This window comes from Pelecanus crispus, chromosome 12 (genome assembly GCF_030463565.1).
Source record: "Pelecanus crispus isolate bPelCri1 chromosome 12, bPelCri1.pri, whole genome shotgun sequence".
Taxonomy (NCBI): Eukaryota; Metazoa; Chordata; class Aves; order Pelecaniformes; family Pelecanidae; genus Pelecanus; species Pelecanus crispus.
Genome location: NC_134654.1, coordinates 4,530,084 through 4,549,346, shown reverse-complemented (window position 1 = coordinate 4,549,346; position 19,263 = coordinate 4,530,084). Strand labels below are relative to the sequence as shown.

Genomic DNA, 19,263 nt, shown 5'->3' with positions numbered 1-19,263 from the left:
CTGGCAGCCTCCGGCATCAGGGAAATCGTTTCCCTCTGGCTCCCCTGCTGCCAGCTCTCTCCTAGTCCTGGGCGGATTGCTGGGTTCACCAAGTGCTGCCGGAGGCTGGGAAGCGAGTTGGGCGAGTTCAGGATGAGCAGGAACCTGTGCGTTGCTCCTGCCCGGAGGTGGGGTTGCAAGGGTAACCCTGTGTGTTAACACCCCCACCACCCAGAAATGAACGGCACGTGGGAGAGACGTCCAGTGGTGCGACTCGGAAAGGAAATTTTTATTGGTCTCCTGATAGTAAATAGGGCAGTGTTAGTGCAAACTGAGATGCCTCATTGGCTTTTTTTTTTTTTTTTTCCTGTCCTTACATAAGGCACATTATTTGCAATGGAAACAGAGATACAAACATCCGTAACAGGTTGCAAGCGGTTTATAACAGCAGCTGGTCTCCATCGTTAACGTAACGGTAGCGTTTCTGCAATAACTGGCCATGTGGTGGAAGAGGCCCTTTATTTTACTCCTTCCAGAACAGAGCTGTGGCTGGGACAAGATCCGACACCCAAAAGAACCAGGTCTCCCAGAGCTCAACCGTAGTTTTTGGACAGAATGAAAGGCACGGAGTGGCCACAGGTCTCCGGGCACGGGGGGCTGCTGGGGCCACACTGGTGCAGTACGTGCCCCGGAGCAGGGGATCCCCAGGCAAGCGTGGGAGGCTGTGGGGAGGAAGTGGCTGCCCTGGCTTGTGCTGGCTGCAGGGAAGGAACCGAAGTGCTGCTGTCTGACTTGCACGCACCCGTGAGGCTTGTGAACCCCGTGGGGTGGGGTGGGAAGCCTGTACCCATTTTGCTGTGAGTGAAGGTGGAAAAGGGCTGAAGTAGTGAAGGACGCAGCTCGGCACCCTGCTCTGGGGTTGCTGGTTCCTCCTGTGCTGACCCCGTTCCCTCCCTGGCAGACCTCGCCTCACGAGGGAGCGGGATGGGGCAGGAGGGACGGACCACAGGACCGGAGCTGTACCGGTACCCACGGGGTGCTGCCAGCGCTGCTGGTGTCGGCTGGAGGGAGAGCTGGGCAGGGTGTGCCAGTCGGGCTTTCAGATACCCACTGCGGGGCAGATAAAAGCAAGTGCAGTTAGGGGAAGGGGTTGAAAGTTGCATCCCCTGCTAACGAAGGGCTCTGCGTAGTGCCCAGAGACAGGGACTTGATGGCCTCCTGTCCCCATCCTGCCCTTTAGCCATGGATGCTCTGCCCTGCCAGCATCGCTTTGAGACAGCGTAACTGTTCCTCTGTCCTGGCGTGAGCTTCTCTCCCCTCCAGCTTGCTGGGGACACCGGAGCCACCCTCCCCTGGGACTATCAGCCACAGACACCAGACAGTTGTAGTGAAAAGCACCTTTGGGTGAAGTGGAGTCTTAAATGAGTTTGAGCCCAGCAGCAGTGGGAGGTGAGAGGCTGAACGCGGCTGTAGTGTAGCGGCGAAGTCAGTAAAGGTCGGGAACGGGCTGTGCAGAACTGTGCCGTGGCCCGGCTCTGCTCTCAGCTGGAGGCTGTAAACCAGAGCCGGAGGAGCGAGTCGGGGCTGCGGCAGGTCTGGCACGCAGCTCCCCCAGACCCCAGCGCTGCTGCACGGGGCTGGGCACACTCCAGCATCGCCTCCGCTGCCGCCTCCGGGCTGCCGGCTCCTTCGTGCCTCGCCAGGCTCAGTGCCGGTATCTGGTGTCAGCCCTGAAAGATGTGGCAGGGGTGTTGTAACAAACCCCTCTCATGTAACCATTAGTTTCATGCCGTCGGTCGTGTCAAATCCTAGAAGGAATGTCGTGCTTCTGGGCAGGCCTCCGCCTCGCTGGCTCCTGCCCCGGCTCCCACGGATGGGAGGACACAAGGCACTGGAGCGGCGTGGGCAGAAAGCCTTCCTAGCCCAGGCTGGCGCTGCCTGGCACAGCGGTGGAGACAGCGAGGCTGCTTCCAGCTCAAACAGCCCGGTGGTATCACTGCTTCCGCCGCTCTGCTTCCACGATGGTCCCCGCCGCGCTGGTGTTGAAGGTGGAAGAGCCGGCGCAGGGGCTGACCCTTTTCCAGCCCCCGTGCTGGGCTGCCGGCTGTTACCCGCTTTTGTCAGCGGGCGAGCTGCCGTAGAGTCGGGCGGCTTTGCGGCAGATAAGCCCAAACCAGTAGAGCTGGGGGGCGATGAGGGAGGCGTTGGCTATGTTGCAGTGCAGGGGGATGCGGAAAGGCACCATGTAAATGGGGATTCCCACCTGCCTGGCGTAGGCCGCGTACATGAAGGGGAAGAGGAGGATACGGCAGAGGAAGAAGGTCACCAGGATGAGGATCCCGTTCACCTTGTGCAGGAGCGTGTCCTGCATTTTGAGCTGGGGAAGGAAGAAGGCGAACGTGGGGTGAGCGCTGGGTGAGCAGCAGCACCCCATCGCCCCTCGGGTGCTGACTGTGCTGGGAGCATGGAGCATGGATGGGGGAGCATTTTGGAGGGGGCAGGAAAGCAGGGTGGGAAGGGATGGAGGAGGAAGGGATGGGGAGGAAGGGAGGCGTGGGGGGCAGGTGGCTGGGGCAGGAAGGAGCGTGGGGCAGGGGGGAGGTACAGACAGGAGGGGGCAGCACCAGGACACAGCACGGCCCCCAGTTTGGGGATGCCCCTGGGCGTGCTGCTTTACTGGGGAAGGGGATGCGAACCTAAGGGGAGGCGGGGAGGAGGGCAGCACTGTGGGGGACTTTGGGGTTACAGCTGTGGGGCTGCCCCACTCTGAGCCCCCCAGCCCAGCTGCTGCATGAACAGGGGCTGCTGGAGAACGGCAGCCTGGGGCAGGCAAAGGGTACGAGCCGCTGTGGGGTTCCCAGACTCGAGCCCCGTTCCCTCCTCACCTACCTGCATGAGGATTTTGCCCAGTGATACGAAAGGCGTGCTCAGCTCCGCTATGAAGATGCAGCCCACGAAGAAGTCCCCCAGCTCTCCCCTGAAGTGCTGCAAATAAAGCCAGGAGTGAGCATGGGGCCCTCCTGAAGAGGTGGCCGGGAGCCAACACCCGGCATCTCCAGGGGACCACGGGCTCCTGATCGGCAGCGATGCTTTGCCAGACACAGCCTCGACTGCAAGCCCTTGCAGCCACCCGGGGCTGCTCGCGGGCTGGGTTTCACAGCGGCCGTGCCCAGCCCTTACCTGGGTGATGGGGGTGAGCACGACGAGGATGAAGAGGTGGTGGGTCACCATCAGCCGCTCCTGCAGGAGGAAGCTCCGCACGCTGGCCAGCGAGTGCTTCTTCTCCGCGATTCCCCTGTCCCGGCTCTTGTGCCAGTGGCAGAGGTACATGACGTAAATGTCGTAGGTCATGTAGGGAACGAGGACCCAGATGTACTCTACGGCCAGCCAGTGCCTAGGGGAGGAGCAGCACACACGGAGGCATCGCAACGGCTCCCAGCACCTCGCGATGCTCTAAAAGGTGGAAGGGAGTCTTTAGGTCTGAAATGGAAGCAGCGGATTTTGAAGCGGACGGTAAGCTGAGAGGTGCCGAAATTTAACTTGATTTGGCTCAGCAGAGAAAAGGTACCTGGTACGCGCGGAGGACGCCTCCTCGGCGCTGCTCCCGCTTCGCGCTTGGCCGTGCCAGGCACCAAGCTCGGCCCAGCCAAGCACAAACACGGCGCTAATGGTAGGATCTTGATTAGCCCTAGAGCCGGCTGTTTGCCTTGCGGGCCGGGGGCACGGCACCGCTCGGGGTCCAGCGCTAATCCGACACTTTTGCAGCAGGTAATCTTCTCCCCTACGCCCTGGGACACCCAGTGCTGATGCTTGGTAGGGGAAAAACTCCCAAGCTTGGGTCCCTCCTGCCTGCCACACCTCTTTGGTTGGCTGCCTAATCCAGGGAGCGTTTGGAAAGCATCTGGAGACCTCAGAGTTAATTAGAGATGCCCAGCCTGGACTTTGGAGAGTGAAGTGCAAAAATATCTAATGTAGGCAATAAACCCCCATGAGACGTTTGTCTGTTGGGAAATAATTGCAGGCAGCTGCCTGTTCCCAAAGCATGTTGGAATCCTGGTTGCATAATCCGGGCAGCAGCAAGCCCTGCTCTGCAGGGCGACCGGGCTCCTTAAAAAGTCCTGAGTGAAATCACACTGATTAAAAAAACAAAACATAAACCACCCTACACTCCTGCTTAAAGAAATGTAGCTTGGGACCCAAATAAATCTGCTTTTGCTCTCCTGCCATCTCAAGAAAAATTTTGTTGCATTCATTCCTATTTCGGATAGAAAGATGTAAGTGATGTAAAGCAGGGAGGGGAAGTGACCGGCTATTGTGTTTGCAAAACTTGCTCAGGGCTTTGGACGGCAATTACAGTGCCAGCAATATAATATTTGTCTGCCTGTGTAAATAAATTGGCAAATTTTACTGCAACCTTTGTGATGCTTCCTGGCGCTCTGTCTTGCTGTCATTCTCCGAGACCTTCCCCGCTGAGAACTGGGCTGTATTTCCTCCAGATTCAAAGAAAATCTAGGTCCCCGACCACAAAATGTTTGCACGGAGTTGCTGGCATTGAGAGCACCCGGGCAAGTGCACAGCTCCGGGGAGGAGGGGGGCTGCCAGCAGCGCCTTCTGCCTGTGTGGGTCTGGGGTTTATCGTCTGACCTATCTATACAGCAGATATTTGATTTTAGAGCAAAAAGGTAACTCATTAGACTGCCTGGGTTAAGCAGGACTGAGCAATTTGGAGAGGTCTCATCATCTAGGGCAAGGTAGGACATTTCATATCTGTATTAAAGGCAAGTGTGCAATGACTGAGAGGGCAGCCCTCCCTAAAATCCGGTGCGATGGTCAAATTCCAGCTCAGCATAATTATATTCTTCCCTCCTACAATTTTCTCTGCTATTCTAGATAATAGCTCTGTTTTTAAGTCTTCTGACCCAGATTGCGCTATCACTCCTGCCGAGAGCTAATTCTGGGGCAATTTGTCTCAGAGCACTGAGGACAAGGCGATGTGATTTTCCTTCAGGGCAAACTCCATACTGATTTTCTCATTTCTGGACTCCTTCAGCAGCCATTTGGCACGGAAAAGGTGATGCACCTCTAAAATCAGTTCTCACTAGGTCTGCTTGACTCGTTAGCAACGAGTTTCAGTGAATTTCAGCTTCCAGCAAGGGGACTCCCTACCCCTTTAGAAGTGATGATGTCTTTATTTTTCGCTCCTCTCTGGGCCCGTGTTACAGCCCATCCTCAGGACGAGCCCCTCCGTGCTGGCAGAGCAGCCCCCGGGCTGAGCAAGCCAGTGCCTTTTGGGGGGTCTATGGCCAGCGCATTGCCCATCCCTTCACCCGAAGCGGAGGAAAGAGGAACATGAAACTGGTTTTCCTCTCCCCTTTGTACAGGCAAGCCTTTGGCATAAAATGCTCCAGCCGGCCGGGCACGGCCTCCACGTGCTCCTCGCGGGCCAGCGAGGCTCGTGGCCGGGATTACCTGTCGTACACCACGTTCTTGCAGTTAAGGACAACCGTGATCCCCGACACCGTTGCCATGGTGGCTTGGACTGTTGACACCAACCTGAAACACAGGGAGAGAGAACGCGGGTCACCCCAAATGTCGCCCCAGAAGGGCTCAGGAGCAGGGGTGGTGGCCTCGGCGGGGTTGCACCGGGAGAGCTTGGATGCCCGCTCCGTGCGCACCCCGAAAGCTTGGTCACGGCGAGGAGCTGTGCCCCCGCGGCGTGGGATGCGGCCGGGGCGGCTGTGCCAGGCGCTGCCACCCGGGGACACGGCGTGGGGGGTTCTCGCCACGTCTCGTCCCTTGCACCGCCGTGGGTGGGCGGTGACCCTGCCCGGGTCCCCGCGGGCAGAGGGAGAGCTGCACCGCAGCATCCCCGCAACGGGGGTCGCGGCACCCCGCGGGTGCAGGCTCCCGGCCGCCGGGCCTCGGTGCTCCTGGCCCGTCCGGATGGCTCCGGCTCCCGGGCCCCGCCGTGATGGGCACCGGTGGCGGCGGCGGCGGCCCAGCGCGGTCCGGGCCGCCTCCCGCCGATCGCGCCCGTACCTGCCGCTGAGGAGGATGCGGTCCTTGAGGCTCCATCCCGGGGCGGCCCAGCGCAGCAACCGGATGCAGAGGGCGAAGAGCCCCGGGAAGAAGGCGGAGGCGAGGGCCAGCGTCCGCCACATGGGAACGACAGCCGCCGCGCTGCCCTCCGCCGCCGCTTGTCAACAGCGGGCCGGGCGGCGGGGGGCTCCGGCTCGGCCCGGCTGGCCCCACTCCGCTCCGCTCGGCTCGGCTCTGCCCGGCTCCGCTCCGCCCGGCCCGGCTCCGCTCGGCTCTGCCCGGCTCGGCTCGGCCCCGCCGCTCCCGCCGCCGCCGGGACGCGCCCGGGCAGCAGGCCCCGCCCGCCTCGGTGCAAACCCCGCCCCCCCAGCGCCCCCGCCCCTATCAGGCCCCGCCTCCTTCCACGCCCCCCGCACGCCCCGCCCCGGGGGCGTGGCCTGTCGCGTCCCGGCGTGCCGCGCGGCCCGGAAGCGGCGGGCCGCCATGGAGGAGGACGAGCCGGAGCTGGCGGCCGGGCTGGAGGCAGCGCTGGAGCTGGCGCCCGCCGTGCAGGCCGCCATCGAGCAGGTGCGCCGGGGCCGCGGGGCCGGGACGAGGCGAGGCGAGGCGAGGCGAGGCGAGGCGCCGTCTGGTGCGGGGCCGGCTGTGGGCGCGGCCCGGCGCCCGCTCTGTGAGGGCCCCGGGGGGCTGTGCCGGCCGTGTCCCCGCAGCGAGCTGCGGGCCTTGCGCTGCCGGGCCGCGGAAAGCCCCGAGCTGGCCGCGCTTGGAGGCGGGCGCGGCCCGGGTGCCTGGCGTCGGGGAGAGCCCCGGGGCGGGGTGGGCTCTGCCGGTGCCGTGGGGCTGCGCTGGCCGCGGCTCGGGCCCCCCGGGTCGCGTTAGCGCTGGGCTTGTCCCCTGCCCCCGCAGTGCGAGGGCCGGGCCTGCGGTTGGCCGCAGCTGAGCACAGCTCGCCGGGATCGCTTCCCCATGGCTGGCGAATGCGGGGCAGGCCTGTTGTCTCTCTTCTAATTGCATGCTCGTTACTTGGTGCAGAAGCGTCTTAATGGAGTCAAATGGCCTGCGACTCACTCGAGGTCAGGATGATCTAAATGGCTTGGCTTGACTTTTGTGATCTATATTGCCTTCTAGCCCAAAGTCCTTCAGTGTTCCCTGAAACCCTTTGTAGCACTTGGAGCCCAGCAAAAGTCCGTGAGAACCCGGGGTAAAATCACATCTGTTGGAGTCTGACTGAGCTTGCACTGACTTCAGCCAACCCTGCCATCTGAAGAGCTCTTTCTTGTAGTAGTAGCCTGTGGACAGCCACAGGAGCTGTCTCTCAAAGTACCACTCAAAAAAGTTTTCTCACTTTCTTGAGTGTTGAGGCTTGTGGATCTCCTCAGAGAACTAGGGCAGACCTGTGGTGGCTGGCACAGCATCTCAAGTGAGCCAGCCCAGCACCCAAAGGTGAGGAGGGTAGCACAGTTTCTCTGTGGGTGCTGTGCCTGCTGTGGAATATTGCTCCAAAGAAAGAGACACCCCACATACTCTGTCTTTGCTTGGGGTTGGCACACCTGGCAGTAAGCCATTAAGTAATTTTTGCTGAAACCTTGAGAATTGCTAAATTAAATGCCACCTTCTAAAAGAAACCTGGAAGTTGTCCAGAAGAAGAATCCACTGCACTTCATAGAGCCTGTATGTTTGAAAGCCAGAGAAGCCTGGTGTGGTTTCTAACATTGTACAACCAAAGAAAGTTACCTAATGACACTTTCATCAAGCACAAAATGTCTCTTCAAGGTAAAATATGACCTTTAGAGACAGCGTTGACTTGAGCTTTCGAGCAATGGGGAGTGCACCGTATCCCTGGCTGAGTTATTTTAACAGGTAGTAAGGCTGTAGGCAGATACCCGCATCCTGAGTGCGGGGAGATGTTGAGGATGACACTGCCTCCTGCCTTCCATCACTTCCTCACTGGCACTTCCCAACCCAATAATCTTCTTGTTCCTGTGAGTGTTCCTTAATCAGCTGTGGGCAAAACCTGCCAGGTTCTGCTTAAATGAGCAGAACTGGCTCAGCTGACTTCTGCCTGAAGCGGGGTAGGGAGCACACATGGACTGGTGCTCCACCAAACGTGGGGCAGTCATTTCTCATTAATGGGTTGTGACAAAGACCTAGGAGTAGCAACTTTAGCTGGTAGAGCTGCCTGCAGCATTGATCTCTGCCTGCAGTTTGAGAGTGGAGGTCCTGAGTAGCCTTTGTCTTCCATCCTGCCCCTTGCTTCAGCTGCTCTTAATGCTTGTGGGGATTTGGGATTAATTGAACCTGCAGGAGCTGTGAGCCCAGAGCAGGACAGGCTGGTTGTGATGCTGCAGCTGCGCTTTTACGATGAGCTAATGTCAGAGCATCTTCCTTGCTCAGGCGTGACCTCATGCATATTTAACTGCTGCCTGCTTCTCCTTGGCCACAGGAGTAGCTTTGGGAAAGCTGCTGAAGAGGCCTGTTTCAGGGAGAAGTCGCTCTCATTTTAGTGGTCTCACAAACCTGCTGCTTTTACACTGCAAAATGTGTAAAACAATGTCAATGCTGCACGCGACCAGGGTGACATGCAGAGGCGACGCTGCGGTGTGAGCTAGGCAGGGTTTTGACCGTGCAGTGCGCAACTGATGGCTGTATAGATATGGAACTAATATGGTAGCAGGGAAGGGAACGTAGCATGTTTTAGTCTGTGGGGACAAAAAGCAAAGCCTAGCAGCTGCGTTTGCATCATTTGAGCTACTTCTGAGGAGAGATGAGATCTGTTTGCACCGAAGCTGCTCTTTTCCCTTTCCCGTGGGTAGGAAGAATCATTCAGCAGATTCTTTCCCTCTTTTTCATGTGAAAGCAGCAAACCCAAGTCTCCAGAGAACTTGTACAACCGTTTCTTAATTCATCATGTTTCCTATTATGTGGCTGTGAAAAGCAAATCCTTCATCTCTCACCAGGGGGGCCTTGCAAAGCCCAGACAAAGATAAGGGCAATGCCTCAGCAGGGGGGGTTCATTTCCAAGCAACAGCAGAAGCATCAGAATGGTTTGGGATGCATAAAATGGCTCTCAGGAATTCCTCGCACATGATCGATGGTGCTGGGGCTGTACGTGGAAGCATGCGTATATGTCACCTGTGTTGTTCCAGGCTGATATCCACAGGAATTTTAGTAGGTCAGAGACCTCCGGAGCATGTAGCTGCTTTACTCCTGGGCAGAGGCCTGACCGCTCTCTGCACGCTTGTTGGAACAATCGGAAGTGGGTGCCGAAGTAGTTAAAAGTAGTAGATACTGTGTAAAGTTACAGAAATTAACGGTAATGTATTGTTGATTGTATTTGTTTTCCTTCCTCTCTTCAGGTATTTCCCAGCCAAGATCCACTGGACAGAGCAGATTTCAATGCTGTGGAGTATATTAATACTCTCTTTCCCACTGAGCAAGTAAGTAGTGCTCGCAGTACAGCCCTCTCAGTGCGAGGGGTAGCCTGATAGTAAGTGACTGAAGGCGTGTTTAAACCTGTACCCAAGCCTTTTCTCCCAGGCAAGGCGAGGGCTCTGTCCCCATTGCCCACTGGAGGTCACTGTCACCACGGCGTTTCGGGAGCAGCTCTGCTGACGAGGCAGGGTTCAGGGCACCCTGCTTGCTCAGGGCTGGGTGGCAAGCGGGGAGCCTCAACGACCTGCAGGGCTGCACCCTGGCCTGCCCTGCCCTGTCTTTTGATGCTCTCCATTATATGACCGGAGGAGTAGCTAAGCTGCTGTGTGTCTCGGTTCCTCCATCTGTAAAACAAAGTCATCGCTCTCCTCTTTGCAAAGTGCCATGCATGAGAATGTGTTGGGTATCACAGCTGATGGGTATCTCAGTAAAAGGTTCCCCATTTCACTTCTCTCTGGTTTTTTTTTTTTCATGTTGTAGTCTTTGGCAAACATCGATGAAGTTGTGAACAAAATCAGATTGAAAATAAGGTAAGCGTGTCTCCATTTCATTGCATCTCACGTGGCGAGTAGTCTGGTTGTCACTGAGTCTTCATAAATAGAGCCTTTGCGCTATAGCTGATAAGAATTAATATGCTTAAAAGGCATGAATAGGGTCAGTCTCAAGTCCAGTAGTGTGACAGAGACAAAAACGATGCCCTGTAATTATAATTCTTTTTTATATTTTACCACTACTGTATAATACATGCCTTTCAGGTTATTTTAGTTGATGGGTTGCAAAGCAGAGCTTTGAAAAAACAATGAATGGTTTCTCTGAAGGCTGAGAGAACAAACTACCTCGAAGATTTGGTTGCTGAAAAATTATTCTGTTTGTGAGGTCAAAATAGCACTTGTAAAACCTCTCGTTTTGTATTTTTTAATTGTCATTATTAAAAGTACAAAATAAATATCGGTGTGTGGGAAATACGTAAATTTTCTGTGCAGTCTGGCATTACCAACCTGAAATGATTGAGACAGCACTTTAATATGTGGAAAGTGGAAATGAAAACGGACAAGGGAAAACTGACGATATTGCTTAAGGGAAGAGAAATGCAAGAAGCCCTGATTAAATTAGGAAATGGATTTTTATTTATGCAACAGGAGTTTTAACTTATGTAAGATAGTGATGTCTTGGGGTGTGGGGGGGAAGTGAGTTTAGCACTGGTAGCACCAGGTTTTTTATTTTAAATCTGTTCTGTAGCTCTAAAGGTTCCCAAAATTGATTGGGTCAGGCACACAGAGAACGCGTTTGACATTATAGATTCTTTTCTCCAGGAGGTTGGATGACAACATTCGAACCGTAGTGAGAGGACAGACCAACGTGGGACAGGATGGCAGGCAGGTATGTGCGTCTCATCTCCGGTAATGCCCAGGGTTCTCATCTTGCGATGCTGAATTGAGGAACGGCTCTGGCAGGCAGAAACCCGCTCTCATTGTTAGGGAAATGTTTCTGCTGTCTCTTACACTAATGACTTTGCGAGCTGCTCACTGAACAGCTGTTCTAGCCTGCTTTCTGATCACCCTCCAAAGGCAAGTGAATGAGAAATTGATTTAAAAATCAAAAGCAAAGCCAGGAGGTTTGCGACTGTGCCACTCTGAAGCTAATGATAAAATGAACAGGATTAAATCGGTACAAGCACATTTGCTACTGAGTAAGGATCAATAAAAGGATATTTAGCCTTTTAACTAGGTTGTTTGCTGAAGTATCCTGAAGTTGCTAGTGACTAAGCCTGGTGACTGACTGCCAGTTCGTCTTGCATGTCTTATTGAGCTGTCAGATTTTCACTTGCCTTTTGCTTGAAAGATGTGTTTGCTCAGAGGACGTTATTGAACAGTACGGCCATGGCTGCAGTGTTTGTGAACACTGAGCTTGGTGCACGTGTTATCTGGTTTTGAGGTATCGCCCAGTGCTGCTCTGTTTCCTGTGTCTGTTCTGGTTTAGACCAGGAACGTTAATGTCTTGAATCGTCCATGATGCTGTTTTCCTCATTGTCGACATTGACTCATCTTTTTAATACCAGATTTAAGGCTAGGTTGCTGGGATGGGATGGTTATTCCCTCATCAGCATGGCTGGCTGTTATTTTCCACTTCTTGCTGCAGTAGCCCTTGGTGTGTATTTCTAATCTTACCTCTGCCACCGAGTCTGTGGCTCCAAGTGAATTATTTAACTTCTCTATGCCTTCATATTGCTTTCAAAAAATGCGAGACGCTTACCTTACACAGAACTAGTTCAGTGTTTGCATGGTTCCCTGAGTATCGCTATTAGACTGGGGATGTGCTTGGGATGCGACATACCTAGGAGTGGTGCTGCCGGTAATCACTGTGCAGAGGTGAGGCAAGAAATCAAGTGGGGAGGCAATTACAGAAATTGAGGTGGGAGTGGAAGCTAGTGCAGTACTTGGAGAGTTTGGGTATGGTTGGAAAGCTGGTGCTGTTGTAGCCTTTTCGGCCCATTCGGGGTGACAAATTCAGAGAATACTGCAAAAGAGTGGGATCAGGAAGATCTGTGGCTGAGAATTGCCCGAAGTACCTCAGGACTTGCAGGTCCCAAGGATGAACGCGGTGAGAGATGAACAAAAGCAGTGCCATGGTCAGCTGTGCTTGCAGGATAACAAAAGTGTCTCTGTGCTATGGAGTTTTGGCGAGCTTTGTTTAGAGCTTTGCCTTATGTCTGTGCTTTCTTACTCTTTAATCCCTTTGAAGTTCTCCAAAGCATGTACAGATGGACTTGGACAGTATCCTGCTCTGAAGTACTGGGGAGGCAGATCTGTCTGTGCAGCCCTTCATTTCCTTTGGTTGCAAAGGAACCAATTAAATTGCTGTCCAAGTAACAGCCTTCAAACGTGCATGTGTATGTGGTGTGTCTGTGCAAGGCATCTTTCAAGTGACCTGGAGCTGCAGTTAATCACAAATATTCCTGTGTTTAGCTGTGAATTTTCCCATTTTCCATCACTTTGCTGCTTTGCAAGGTAGAAGCAGGCTTTAAGATGGGTGCCAGGGCTTGCAGTTGCAGGACTGCATGGGCTAAGGCCAGACAGTCTCCCGGAAGTGTAACAGTTGTCTCTTACTTTAAGAGATCCTAACAAATACTGAAACCATTCAATTATTGAAAGTGTTAGTTCTCTGGTAAGAAAAATTGTTTGAATCTGAAATGCTGTGAGCTTTTTGTTTCTGCATTTCTAATCCGAGTCCACCATTTCACGCTTGTATGAGCATTTTGGATGTGAATTGCTGGAACCAGACTCTTAGAGTGGCAGGACTTGGCTGGGCCTTGAAGTTTAAAGCAGTAAAGAAGCGTCAGCAAGCTCAAGCCTTGCATGTCAGCGGGTCAGAGGGACCCGCAGCAGAAGAGGTCATCTTACAGTGCTGAGGAATGCTTGAATTGCATTTCAGTTTGAGGTGGAATTTTATATTTGTCTCCCCAGAACCAGACAGGAAACGTAGAAGAAACATTTGCTGTTCCTGTCACCCCCTGCACTCCTTTCTCCGGTAGTTTATCCTGTGTGCTAGCTGGGGGAGTGAGGCAACCTTTTTCACGTGACCACCCTGTTGATACCTGATTGTCAGGGTGAAAACCTTGCTTTTCAGCTTCAGCCGCCTGTTCCTGTGCTGAAGGGCGCCTTTGTTTTACTAGCATGTTCTCAGTGGAATCAAGGATGCCTAGAAATGTTAAGTTTTTGTAGAGCAAGAGGCCTGGTTCTCCCACTTGGAGAGGAAGGGTTTCATTTTCCAATGTATGGTAAGAAATTGTTTTGAAACAACCGAAAGCAAGGTGCCTTTAAGACAAGTCAGTGCTCTGCTAGGAAGGGAGTCACTGCTACTGAAAGGGGCTTTTTTCCTTATTTACCTTTCCTGGTAGTAGTTTGTAGTTTGGTCCCACAATAAAATTAGGTTTTTTTCTTCTACTGATCTTCTATTCTTATTAAATTTATAGGAAACTCGTATCCTCAAGACCAATATTTCCCTGCAAAATTTGATCGAAGCATACACATGGATAACTAGTCTCATTCTGTGAAGCCCAGTCTGAAGATCATTATTGCATTTTATCATATTAACCACAACTGCAAACCACCCTTGATTAATAAAGAAACAGTTGGCAACCAGCTTTTGCAATAGGTTTGAAACAAAGCTTAAAACCAGCCACAGCGAAAAGTTTAATCTTCAGATATCTTTTCCCGTTTATAACTCTGCCTTACCACATGAGATATCTGTAGCCTGTAGTATGCAGTACTTTCAGCAGACCAGCTTTTGAAAAAGCCATTCCTGTCTTTTGACATATTTCCATCCCTTGACGCACTGAGAAGAGCAATGCAATCCATCATGTCCCTGAAACTGCGTGCTGTAAATAAAAAAGTATATGAACTCTGATGTTGCAGCTGCTTGAATTTCAGTGGGAGCTCAGGATCTTGTGTATTTATTGCAAGATTGGACCTGGAAGGTGTTTTGCAAAAGCCTCTTTTCTTTGCTCACGTTCTCTCCTAACAACTCACGATGCAGTCTGTAATCAGCATTTGCCAGAATTGCCTGACTGCGTGGTATCAGAGCTAGAGGAGCCATTCTTGTCTGGAGAGTAAATAATAGTTTTCATAAACATCCTTTCAATCTGACTTCCTTCCAAAGGAAACATAAACCTCAGATGCAGCGGTAGAAATAAAAAAAAAATGTTCTTGTTTAAATCAAAGCAAGCCAGGAGGGGCTTCCCTGCCGAGCCCCTACTCTCAGTTGTCGGTGTTAGCTGTGCCCTGCCTGCCCCGGGTTTGCGTGGGGACGCAGAGCCGCGCACACGAGCGGTTGCCATCCCTGCTGCCCTTGCAGGGGAGGGAGCACCGTGTGCCGTGGGTGCAGAAGCTGATTCAGGAAGCTCATCTTTGGCTTTTCCACCTCCCGTCAGCCTTAACTGCGAAACACGGGGTTGGGAGTCTCGTGTGGGCCGTTGGTTCAAGTGCTGCCCAGATCACGGGGACCTGCCATCAACTCGTCTAATCTCTTTTTTTGGTAGCGTGTTTGGAGACCAGTGATACCAGGCAGGTTCCTAGAAGACAAACTGAGGGTATTTAGCCTTTAACAGCTTGCTGTCTCTTTGGGGAAGGGGTCATTTACCGAGCCCAGCAAAGCAGCTTTTGCTCTCGCGTGGAGGAGCAGTGCTTTACTGAGCCTTGTTGAGAGCTGCACCTTTGCAGCCGTCCAGGAGAGGGGAGCCCAGCCTTGGTTTTGAGACCAGGGTAATGTTTTACTGATCACTGATGGTGAGGAAGTGCTGCCAGCCGAGGCATCTCTGAATAGTGCTGCATGTTATTCTTCCAGTTAAGGGCAATCTAAATGCCAGTCAGATCCAGTGGGGAATATGCAGTATGCGGTTATGGGAATGCGCTCTTCATGCTCCTTAAGGAAAAAGAGACCTTAGGGATAGCAAGTTCAAAATCCTGATTGCAGATCCAGCCACCGTACTCCCTGTGATTGAGTCTCCTGTGCTGTCTGGCTGGTAATGTGGCAGTGGTAATGATGGGGATAATGCTTCTGAGCTCCACCTGGGTGCCGAGATGATTGAGCAGGTCTTCGAGGTGAATTGTAGGTATGAGAAGGATGTCAGAGTAGCTTTTTATAGTCAGTCTTTAACTTTCAAACTGTTTCCCAAATAGTCTTGATCGCATACACATGTTCGTATATAATAGTACTTAGGTGTCTGAAAAAGCAGATTCTAAATCTAAAAATAAAGTTGATCAAATAGACGTGGCCCCAAAAGAGTTATTTAAGCAGCTCTAAAGACAGGAATGCTCCCTTCTTCATGAAGCGTAACATTTCCCAGTTCAAAGCATCTGCCTTTTTGAAATTTTGCCCTAGAATTTCCTCCAAATGCAAAACCCTTAAAATAGTCTGGCTCATTTGGCTTCCCCTTCCTGGTGCGATATTTCAGTAAAATCTGTAGACAATACCATGAACTTCAGAAATTATCTCACTAATGATCCTTTTATGGGAGGAAACAACAGTCGCGGGTGGAACATTCCTCTGCAGGGCGTAACAAAATTTTCCTTGGGAGTCCCAGACTTGGGCTATTTCGGATGCCTTGGGAGAGGCTGGGAATGCAGGAGCTGCTGTGGTTCAGTTGTAACAATATGTGGTTCAAGCTGCGCCTGCAGTTTCTGGAGAGCCAGTGCTATCTGATTTTTCCTCTGTAAGATTTTTCTCAGAGCTGCTGCTGAACTGGACTCTGGGCTGACCTTGCTAAGAGCTGCAGTTCAGTTGTGGCATAATTTCCTCTGTGCCCTAGGGTGTAGTATAAAAAGTTCCCATAGATTTTTCCACTGAGCGTTTAACGCACTCCGTACGTTTTTATTTGTCACTCTTTGGTTGTGTTTATTGCTAAACCTTCTGCATGGACTGGGCTGTAATTTTTTTGACAGTTGCTGACATGCCTTTACTCCTCGTTTGGCTGAAGCTGCTTCACCTACCAGGCTTTTGTCCTTGTAATAGAGTAGCCTCTGCGTTTGAAGTCTAGTTTAACCCTTGACAGTATCTGTGCAACCAAGGCATGGGTGCCCAGGTCAGTAAAGGTGAGGCAGCTTTGTACAAAATCTATTTCCAAAGGAATCAAGAATTCAAGAGGAATCCCAAGATTTGTGGCTTTATAGTTTGATTCTAAAAAAAATATATTTTTTTTTCTGTTATCTCTGGTCCGTCTTTCCCTTCCTGCCCTGTGTGCAGACATGCATAAAGTAAATGACTGAAATTGAATGAGTAAAGACTGTGTTTTAAAGAAAAGATTGGTTTATTGCTTAGGATCTCCTACTGTAGTAGGGTCTGGCTCAGCTTTGTGCTAGAACAAAGTTAAGTGTTAACGAGAAGAGAAAAGGGATGTTTTCTGGGCTGGGAAAAGCCTCACATGTTTCTCATGGCTGAAGATACTGGTTGATAACTTGGATTGCTTTGGTTGCCTCCTGCTTCTTTGCTCCGTGAGAACAGCAGTATATTTTTTTTTTCATAACTACAGCAGTGCAAGAAAAGACATGGCAGCCGCTGTGGTTAAAGAATAAAAATGTATTCTTGCTGCCTAGCCTGAACCCAGCGCAGCAGTAGACAGTTCAATTAGCCATCCCATCCTTTGGTAACCAGCGCTGTCTTTTCTCCTTGCATGTAAAAATAAACATCTCAGCTCCGCAGCTGCGGGGAGGCTCAGACTGCCTGCCCTGCGTGCGTGCTGCAGTGTCCGGCAGCGTTTAACCCTGTGGAAGGAGGAGGATGTGTCTGGCGTAGGAAAATACCCACAGGTTACTGGGTTTGACAAGGTCATGGATGGAAGTATGCGAGAGCCTTTTTTTTCCCCCTTTAAATAGAGATCAAGAAACACTTTGCAGAATCAATATAGGGAGGAAGAAAGAGATGAAGGTGGACGGTGAGCAGAAGAAGAGAGCGATGCAGGTGCTGCATGTGGCAGAGAGCAGTGGGGAGTATGGTACTCTCCTGCTGATGGGGTCGTCCTGGCTACTCGAGTGCCTGTTGAGCTAGCCACGTCCTCAGCTACAGGGCAGCTGGTGTCACTGGAGTCAGCGGCTTGTCCTCTCCTCAGCTCTGCGAGTGCTGGCTTACAGGCAGTATCAGCCTGGCAGGCAGGGAGGTGAGTTTGTGCACTGTTTGCATAAATATGCTTAATAAGCAGCACTGTTGCTTCAGCCTCTCTTCTTACCTCCACCTGTTTGTGTGGAAGTGGCTGTTTTGGCTGCGGGTTATGTTTCACGCTAAACTAAGGTAGTCAGTGCTTTCAGATCTCCTACCGTAGGCAGTTTTATTTCATTTTTTTTTTATTTGTTTAAATATATGCTCGCTTCCAGACATCAAATTGCACGCTGCTTCCTTGGCCGCAGTGCCCAGGTTCGGCTCATGTGGTTGGTGTTGATGTGCCTCTGCTGCTGGGACAGCACTGACTGCCTTTGCCTGAGCCTTATGAGAGATGAGGAAAATCATCATAAGCTCTTAATAACTAATTAAGCCTAAGTCTATAAAATATTTGGGGCCTTTTTTGCGTCACAACCCCTGATGTTGTAGCCACCATCTTTCAATTATATTCATTCTCACCTGCACAGCTAAGCATTTATCTCCTCTTTTTTTTTTTGATGAATGGGTCATTATTCTGAAATACGAATAGACTAGTGTTAGATTTCAATACGTTTTAAGATGGTGAATAGACGAGGGTTAAATATTGTGTCTTAAGCTGTGTAATTTTATATATTTAAAAAAAAAAGGTCATGCCACAGATTCTGTAAGACTCCAGTCGACTGATTAAAGTCCCATAATATTCTTTTGTAACCAATGAACAATAAACAGAAGTTGAGCTGCCAAAATAAATCAAAAGTGAGTTTCATTTAGAGTCATTTTCCTAGTGAATTATGACAGTTGGACAATGTCCTTCCCATCTAAGAGACACAGTGAGCTTTTTCTAGCCTAGAACATGTTTATTGAAAAGGTTTTTCAGGTGAATGGCATGGCAAGAAGAAATAGTGCTGTTTATTATCCTTCTGGCTACTGGCCATGAAAACTGGCATCTGCAACTGTATGAAGAGGTCAGGCATAACTTTTGCCATCTGCTGCAAAGCCTGGTTCAAGGCAGAAGTAAGTCCAAGCCTGACCTTGCCTTGCGCTTCCATATGGAATGGCAGTGGATGCACCCTGTCGCTGTCCTGCAGCCTGAGGCTGGAAACCAGGTCGCGTTTTGTGCTGGCGAAAGGCACGCTTTCTTGCTGGTGGTGTCGAAGGCAGTGCGAGTTGAAAATAAGACCGGGCTGTTCCACAGTGCTGTTTGATTTTGATGCCAGCAAAGCAAGAAGCCCAGCCTGAAACTAGAGATCATGACAACAGGCAGGAGATTTTGTCTTACTGTGGATCTAATTTTTTTCCTGTCTTGGTTTTTTTTGTTGTTGTTGTCTCACATTTTTGGTGTGTAGTAATGTTTATTCCAGCTGTGTTGCTTCCGTGCTTACGGCAGGTGAAGCATTTCCACTTAGAAATCCCTACTTGTAGGGTTCATGGTATGATTGTCCATTCCTCCCACCTGTATTTTGCCTCTAAGGTCTCAACCTGAACATGAATTCATCTTGCAAAATCTGATGCAACTCAACTGGTTGCTAAACTTTCCCCTATGTAAGTCAAGCGTGGCTCTGATATTGCAGATACGGCTGAAGTGCCACCTGCAGCATGCAAACTTGTCAGCAGACAAATTGACTGGAATCCCTCAGTTGTTTACAGACTTCCTAGGCAAATCTAGGGTGCAGCACTCCCAGTCAACAAAACCAGGCGGCTCGGTGCTGGAGCGGAGGGTGAGCAAAGGAGCGGGTGCGCATCCCTGCCACCAGCAGCCAAGGGCAGTCATCGTTCGGCACTGGAGGAGAAGCCCTGTAAGACGAGGTGTGTCGTGGGCACGGGGAGGTGCAGCTGCAGCCAGGGCGTAAACAGAAACGATGCGAAGGGCAGAGACTCACAGCTTTGCTATTCTGAAATAAAGGAGAGCGATAAGGGAAATAAGTGTCTGCTCCGGGGAGTTTCTCCTGCATGGTAATAGCGTTTAACACATCGAGCAGGACTGGGCGTGGGGGAAGGCTGTGGCCGTTCACCTGCCAACGTAGAGCTGCGTGCTGAAGCTGTAGTAACCCACCGCGAGGTCTGAGCACAATGAAGCTAAAGGCTTTGCTAGAGGGTTGTGCAACTCACACAATTGATGTTTAAATGGCCACGCCGCTCCGGTGCAAATTAGATGTAAAACTTGTGTAAAATTACTCACCAGAG

General features: G+C 51.6%; 2 protein-coding genes across 2 annotated transcripts in view; one reads left to right on the top strand and one right to left on the bottom strand.

The window, feature by feature from the left end:
* Positions 1-2,086: 2,086 nt before the first annotated feature.
* On the bottom strand, positions 2,087-6,140 carry TLCD3A (TLC domain containing 3A). The gene is made up of 5 exons (XM_075720098.1): positions 6,019-6,140; positions 5,449-5,532; positions 3,160-3,373; positions 2,869-2,964; positions 2,087-2,356 (listed from the first exon to the last, which is right to left on the bottom strand). Exons 1-5 carry the CDS (start codon positions 6,138-6,140, stop codon positions 2,087-2,089), a joined length of 786 nt encoding a protein of 261 aa, XP_075576213.1.
* Positions 6,141-6,476: 336 nt separating this feature from the next.
* The window catches only part of VPS53 (VPS53 subunit of GARP complex), a 66,600-nt gene continuing 53,813 nt past the window's right edge, over positions 6,477-19,263 (top strand). Inside the window, exons 1-4 of the mRNA XM_075719500.1 lie at positions 6,477-6,585; positions 9,375-9,455; positions 9,931-9,980; positions 10,764-10,830. Coding sequence (XP_075575615.1) covers positions 6,502-6,585; positions 9,375-9,455; positions 9,931-9,980; positions 10,764-10,830 — 282 coding nt within the window. The 5' untranslated portion in view covers positions 6,477-6,501. The remainder of the gene's footprint in view (positions 6,586-9,374; positions 9,456-9,930; positions 9,981-10,763; positions 10,831-19,263) is intronic.

Excerpts from the sequence above, each read along its gene's own strand:
- TLCD3A (XM_075720098.1), bottom strand. The coding sequence starts at position 6,140 with ATGTGGCGGACGCTGGCCCTCGCCTCCGCCTTCTTCCCGGGGCTCTTC. Across the intron at positions 5,533-6,018 it reads CGCATCCTCCTCAGCGGCAG|GTTGGTGTCAACAGTCCAAG; the intron begins GTACGGGCGCGA and ends CCTGTGTTTCAG. Across the intron at positions 2,965-3,159 it reads TGCTCACCCCCATCACCCAG|CACTTCAGGGGAGAGCTGGG; the intron begins GTAAGGGCTGGG and ends CTTTATTTGCAG.